Below are 6,998 nucleotides of genomic sequence, written 5' to 3'. Positions count from 1 at the left end.
CTTTTAACTCTGGCCAACAGACATGTCAGAGCACGGCATGTTCATTGGGATGAAGAGTCTGGATTGTAAGGACAGGGAACTTAAGAGAAATGAGCTGTAACAAGACCTGCTACTTAATATGGTTCAAATTAGCAATGGTTGGATCTGTTTGTAGCACAACCAACACAAATCCCCCCACAAAAAGAACACCTTTGAGTGATCAGCATGAGCACATACAGGGAAACCTAACTTGAACAATGCAAATATATCACCTCTCCTGTAATATGCATCAGGTCCTGACATGATGTAGTGCTTATTCTCACATCCCTTTCTCTCTGGGGTGTATCCTTCATTTGCATTAAAATGAGTGCATGACATTTGTGTGTGAAGGTGGGGGGTGCAGACGTGGGAGCGCACAATTCACGATGCACACAGTGGCTCAATATCGAGATGAAATGAATTAAGTATGACTCCATAAAACTTATCTGCATGTGACAGCACAAATTATTGTGTGGGCTCCTGATCATAGCTGCACGAATGGGTCCCCCCCCCCCCCCCCTCTCTGTACCTCATTGTCTGAATGCATTTGCATACCTCAGCCTTGGCTATTTGCTGAAAACACCAGGAGATGGCGCCCTTGCTCTACCTCCTGCTGGCTCTGGCTGAGGTTTTGAAGAACAAAGAGTAAACAGCTTGTCAGCTCTGAAATACACTAGCGCATCAAAACCCGCTAAACCTGATTAGGTATAAAAGCTTCACATACGCTGTGTGAGAATGATGGAGGAACCGTTCAACATATCACAGATGATCGCGTGCCAGTGTCAACAAACATTTATTAATAATATCTGATGATGGAAGATCTCCGGAGAAAGTCAATGCAGAAGGACCTGTGATCAGTGGTTTGACTACTTGTACACTTTTTTAAGAACAATATTCATGTACAATGAGAGACGGAGATAAAGACTTGATACCAACTGCAGTGATCTGCAGGAGGTGACAGATGGATATCAAATCGGATACAGTTCTTGTTCTAAGGGATACAAGGAATGTTGTGGCAGAGTTTTACAGCATAAAACACTGGATTAAGAAGCTCCCAGGTTCTGTAATTAAAAAACAAATATAACAAAACAGGCCAGCCCTGAAACTGGAATGTACACCATATCTTATCATCAAGTGGATTATGTCATAGAATGCACAAAGAAAATAAAGGAATTGGAACATTTAAGTTTATAAAGCCTTAGTTCGGGGAGTGTGACTGGATCTGCCAGTTGTACTCCTCACAGCTTTGAATGAAGAAGTGGAAAAAAGGAAAAAGATCAGTGCCATGAAGACTGGGCTGAACAGCGGCTCACTGGTAGACTGGTGCTCGGGTCACTCTATCGTAGAAGCGACCACTTGATCTGTTCTTTGGCAGACTGAAGAACCTGTGGAGAAAAAACTCAACTCAGACCAAGCAGATCACCCAAAAAACAAAACAATTAAGTATAAAACTAGAATGGCAGTCAGGAGAGCGCATACCCCCGCCAAGGTGGTCAAGCTGCACCAGTTCTCACACACTCATAGATATAAGTTTCCTAAATATGTCTGATTTATTTAATGTTTTTTCATCAAAATTCTGTAATTACTCCAATGAGTAATTAGTGTCGATAAAATAAAATGAAAAACAAGTTGCATCTTGTTGCGGTAAAAGCAAAGAATTGGGCGGAAAAAAAGTTTCACATACTTATTAAAAAAACGAACAAAGAATGATGAACTGGTGATGGAAATGAAGAGAAATATGAAAGGCCTAATTAATCATCTTAATTCATCGAATGAAAGCTGAATCATAACCATAAAGCACGGGGATTGGGGACGGCTATTAATCAAAGCCAGAGGAGGGATGGCGGTAGCCAGTCTCAGGCCTCTTAAATGACAACATTAATCATGAGGAGCTCACACACAAAAGCAGACTCCTGTGAGGAGTTAAGCTCAGGAGTCCCCGTTAGCTTCCTACTACTTCACCACAAAATAATTAGCTATCATGTACACTGTCATGTATGCAAGAGAAGGCAATGTATGTGAACCGATAGGCCAGTGACAGAGTAGGGGTGGACAAGAGTGATGGAATAGGCTCTGAAGTAATGCCTTTTAACAGTCAATAAACCAATAGAGCTTCTACATGTTATAGCAGAGAGAAGATCAAGGCAGCCCGTTTTCTTACCTGTGTGACCGTCTGCTCTGTCAAAGGCACATCATCCCCCTGTAGGAACATTTGTTATGTTACAGCAGACACAACTAAATTAAAACATTGCGAAATATTTCAGAGAGGAGCTGATCTTACTCTGAGAGCCACACGGTGCACAACTTGTTGCGGGTCACTCTCCAGGATCACCCTGCAGGAGGCAGCAAAGAGTCAGACCAATAGACAGTGATACCAGAGAAATAGAAGACGCTGCATTAATACCGCAGTCCGTTTAGCATTAGATGACTTTGCATCACAAGTTTTCCAGCTGCTTATTTCTTACTTACCCTCCGTCCACAATCTCGTCCACAGCCAGGAAGAGTCCCTCCATATTCTCCAACAACGCCCTCCTCTCAACATTTTTCCTACAGAGAAAGACAAAAACATACTGTAAACGTCAAGCAGGACTTTCGAAACTTCAAGAGAGATTTTTAGAAGAAAATGTTTTTGACATTAATAACAGCTGCCAGAACGTACCTCAACATCTGACTGAGCGAATCAAAGAGGCAATTTAGAACAGCCATGAGCATGAGCTGCGGAGAATAAAACAATTGATGAGAATCTGTTTGAGACTAATGGATCCACAATCAAGTGTCAGCATCAACTTGAAAAAACGAAAAATCACTTTTTAATGGTGCTCAACATTCTTGCAAAACAAGTACAAACAAATTTTGTATTTTATGTGGAGGCTCTAAGCTAAATAAGAGATACATATAGTGCAAAAAGAACACCTCAGTTTATAAAGGTTAAAATAATTATATTTAAAAAAAGTTTATCTTATGTACTTGTACTATTTTAGATTAAATAATGTATTTTTCCAGAGCCAGAAAAAATACACAGTGTGTCACAAAGCTGAAGACACTGCACATGAATAATCTGAACCTGAGGTGTAAAACTGATGCAGACCTCAACAGATAAAATCTTTGCTGGATAAATCATTGCCAACACCTTCAGTTGAACTGCTGTATTCTGTAGGTATTTGTATGGAAATGATATAAAGAGTGAAGTTTCCTCTGGAGCCACATCGCTTATATTATTTGGCAACATAAATAACACCACTGAGGAAATGAGGAAGTACAAATTAAAAAGGCATTCAAATTCAAAGTTAAATGCACAGCAGGCAACAAAATGAATTTGTTAACTTCAGACCAAGCTGCAGTTGGTGAAAAGTAAAAACAAACACACAAATTACTACTAAATGTACACAACAGTGTAAAATAAAGACGCATCATGAAGAAACAGAATAACTTGTCCAGGTCCGTATGCGATTCAATACTTTAAAATTGTATTAAAATCAGGGCTCAAAATGTGCTTCCTGCTCTCATATGACTAATGAGAATCATAAAATTGAATTTACCTCATTTTCATGTGAGCTTCCAATCACATAAAAGAAGAGGTCTATGTTGCTCTTGTAAACAACAGTAAGACCCTCGAGTAAAGCTATCTCACCTGAGGGCACACAAAAAAATAATCATGTTATGTGATTGGACACGTTATGAGGAAAGCAAAGTATAATGATGTTTGATCTGAACACATCTTACTGTCTGTCCTGTGTGTTTTGTTGAATATGTTCTTCTCAAACGCCTTCTGCTCCTTCGCTGTTGGGTATGTGTCATCATAATACTGCAGACCAATTGAAAATGAAACCGTTATGACATTCAAACACGTGAATCAAAACTCACATCAACCTTTAACTAGTTTGAACTAAGATTAGAAGATGAGGCTGTGTGATTCTGTATTTGTTCATACACTGAACAATTCAAATACGAGCACATTACTCTGTGTCTCAGTACTTTCTGATTTTCCCGGCTGATCTCTATTACCCATTTCTTCCTGCTGAAGACATAATAATTTATATTTTTTATATAATAATTAAATTTGCTCAACCAACTAGGTACTGATTTAGCAAACAACACTCTGCTTTTGTTAGAAACTTGATTCAGCTGTCTGTCTGATGGTCTATTGAGCAGCCAAAGCTATTGTGTGGGAATGAATTAAAATAAACTACAGAGCACATGCTAGTGGGATCTTATAAGGTTGAGGGAGGACAGGTAAATGGCTGATTTTGGCCTTTTTATGAGATTTGACAACAACAAACATACAGAGTATTGCCAGACGTAGATGAGGCAAAACTTTTACACCCGTTTTCAGTCGCAGTCAGTGTAAATATGAGTAAAATCCCAGTAAATAAAACCTTCTACCAAACTATAAACAGATAAACTATTCATTTCTAATAACTGTTGTTTGTCTTTGTTACTATTAACATATACATAACAAACATCTGAGACATGTCTGCCCTCAAACACAAACACAATGATTCACCTAAACCTACATTAAGATAAATAAAACAATGTTGAGTCTAACTCACAGGATGAGTAAAGATTGAAGATGATGTTATTGCACATCTGTCTAACGCGTACCTTGGCATAAAGCCTGTCTCCGTCGTTGTCCAGGATCAGAACTGCTTTCACAGTGTATAAGGATGGTTCCTGTTGAAGGAGGCAGACACAAACAATCCACAATACAAAGTTAGTGACATTAAGTTCACTGATCGGTGCCTTCAGTCAAACATATAGGCTGGGAATGAACAGGCAGCGAGGACATTAATAAAACAAACACAGCTCAGTCGCTCTTCAATGACACACTCGTGATTGTTATGCATTTGAAAAGGAAGACATGGCACTTCCACATCACCAATAAACACACGTACACGGAGCTAGCTATCCCGAGGCTAACACGTTAGCCAACTCTGTCAACATCAGTTAGCTCGATAGCGAAACTAGCACATTTAGCTGAGGAACAATTCTCAACGAGCCGATCTAGTGAAGCGGTTATATATAAAAACCTGGGTGAACCGCACAGTGTGTTTAATAGATACAGGCGTTAGCATTACCAGTATGGGAGAATCCATCTTGTTTAGCTTGGTTAGCAGTCCAGATAGCGAGCTACCAGCGGCCTACGTCATACGTACAGTCAATGAGGCTGTTTCGGATTGGCTGACACAGTCCGTTACGTGGTGCGTTCAGGGCAAAGAGCACAACTATTACTTCCGGGGGAGGGGGAAAATAAAGCATTATTATGATTATGATTATTATGGTGATTATTATTATTATCTGTCATAATAATTATAAAATCTATCTATCGATGTAATAGTTTTCCCTCCCTCCATCTTCTCATGTTACTGATGATGTGAGAAAGCTGCACATTAAAGGGAAAAAGGAAAATTCACTCATTATCTACTCACCACTATAATAATGGAAGAGTGAGTGAAGTGCTTCAGTCCTTAAAACGTTTTAGGAGTTAACAGCGTTGCAGCCAAATCCAATTCAATTGAAGTAACTGATGACAGATTCTTTAAACAGAAAAATAAAATGCCTCCGTACTGCTCCTGTTGTGTCATTCAAGTGTCCGTAAGCCCCGACATTCAAATTGGACTCAAACCACAGAATATAAACCATATTTTTAGGTTAAAAACATGGTGTAAATGAATTTGAATTTGAAACTCCAAAAGTGTGAGTGAATTTCCAATTTTTCAGTGAACTATCCCTTGAAGTTGTGACTCACAAATATATCTTATTGTAACCACCAGTTTGCATCAGTTAACACTGAACGATTTACATCAAGCATCACAACTAGTGATCACAGTCAAACCTGACCACAGTGATGTCTTATTCAGTCGTTGTTTATCATAGAACAAAGAAATAGTAATAATAGTTGTCATAGGAATAATGCCTCTTGTTACTCAGGGCATAGTTAAGACTTTATAGGAAATGTTCTGTAATACTCCAAACAAACTTTATTGTAAAGGTGAGGCTTATTTAAAGTACTTTCTAGGTCTGGGTGGTTTAATCTTTAATTATACATCATAATCTATTCCTTGTTTAGATTTCGCATTAACAAATAGTAAACATTATTCCTAAAGCACATTTAAAAACACAGTTACAAGGTGCTTTACAAGTTAAACATGAGAAATTGAAGGCAAACAATAGGAAACTGTTTAGAAGCAAGCAACAAGATACAATTTACAAAGCAATTTGAAAATCACACAGCAATAGAGCACAGATAAAGAAATAAAAATTTTCACAGATGAGAAAAGAGTTAAAACAAGATGAAACAAAGCATTATAAAATGATTTAAATAGTCAGTAAGATCAGATCTAGGAGAAAGCACACCTATAAACATGTGTATTTAGGAGAGATTTAACAGAGGATCCAGAAGAGGAGTTTGCCAGATGGATCTCATCAGGGAGATTGTTCCAAGCCCTGACAGAAATGAACCCTGCACCTTTGGTCCTCAGCCCGAACTGTGGAATGGTGAATAGGGCCTACAACCATCAGCCATAAATGTACTGATATGTAGTGTAGTTGAAGTATAAATCAATATGAAATAAAAATACTGAAGTAAAATAAAAGTACAAAAATGAACTTACAGTACTTGATTTGTTGTACTTTGCTACTTTCCTCCACTGCGACTATCCCAAACATGTTGATTTATCACAAAGTAAAACAACGGTTTTTCTTTTTTCACATTCCCTATTTATGGTGGCCACAGGGTCTCTCTCCACCTTTTGTTCCCTCTGTGAAAGCTTTTTTTTCAGGGGAGTGTTTCCTTATGTAAAACAAGGGTCTAAGAAGAAAGAACGTTTATGTTCTGTACAGAAATTAAAGATCCTTTGCCATTTGTGATATTGGGCTACAATCACAAACTTAAGGCCGATATCTGAGGTTCATTTTAGAGTTGAGAGTCTGCTGAGGGACGTGCAGCTCAACCATTGTGATGAATAATCATACATTTGGTG

The 6,998-nt window shown here is 38.4% G+C and overlaps 1 protein-coding gene across 1 annotated transcript; it reads right to left on the bottom strand.

Annotated features, from left to right (window-relative positions):
- Positions 1-787: 787 nt before the first annotated feature.
- On the bottom strand, positions 788-5,234 carry copz1 (COPI coat complex subunit zeta 1). The gene is made up of 9 exons (XM_034590226.1): positions 5,094-5,234; positions 4,621-4,689; positions 3,742-3,823; positions 3,558-3,649; positions 2,678-2,733; positions 2,488-2,565; positions 2,300-2,351; positions 2,180-2,218; positions 788-1,403 (listed from the first exon to the last, which is right to left on the bottom strand). Exons 1-9 carry the CDS (start codon positions 5,109-5,111, stop codon positions 1,356-1,358), a joined length of 534 nt encoding a protein of 177 aa, XP_034446117.1. The 5' UTR covers positions 5,112-5,234; the 3' UTR covers positions 788-1,355.
- Between the last annotated feature and the right edge of the window lie 1,764 nt (positions 5,235-6,998).

The sequence above is a fragment of the Hippoglossus hippoglossus genome, chromosome 7 (assembly GCF_009819705.1).
Source record: "Hippoglossus hippoglossus isolate fHipHip1 chromosome 7, fHipHip1.pri, whole genome shotgun sequence".
NCBI classification, from domain to species: Eukaryota; Metazoa; Chordata; class Actinopteri; order Pleuronectiformes; family Pleuronectidae; genus Hippoglossus; species Hippoglossus hippoglossus.
This window is presented reverse-complemented; position numbering and strand designations above follow the sequence as displayed.

What these genes read in the sequence shown, in the direction of transcription:
- copz1 (XM_034590226.1), bottom strand. An exon ending in GAAGCTCACATGAAAATGAG is followed by an intron (nt 2,734 to 3,557) that starts GTAAATTCAATT and finishes TATTCTCCGCAG; the next exon opens with CTCATGCTCATGGCTGTTCT. An exon ending in TGCACCGTGTGGCTCTCAGA is followed by an intron (nt 2,219 to 2,299) that starts GTAAGATCAGCT and finishes ATGTTCCTACAG; the next exon opens with GGGGATGATGTGCCTTTGAC.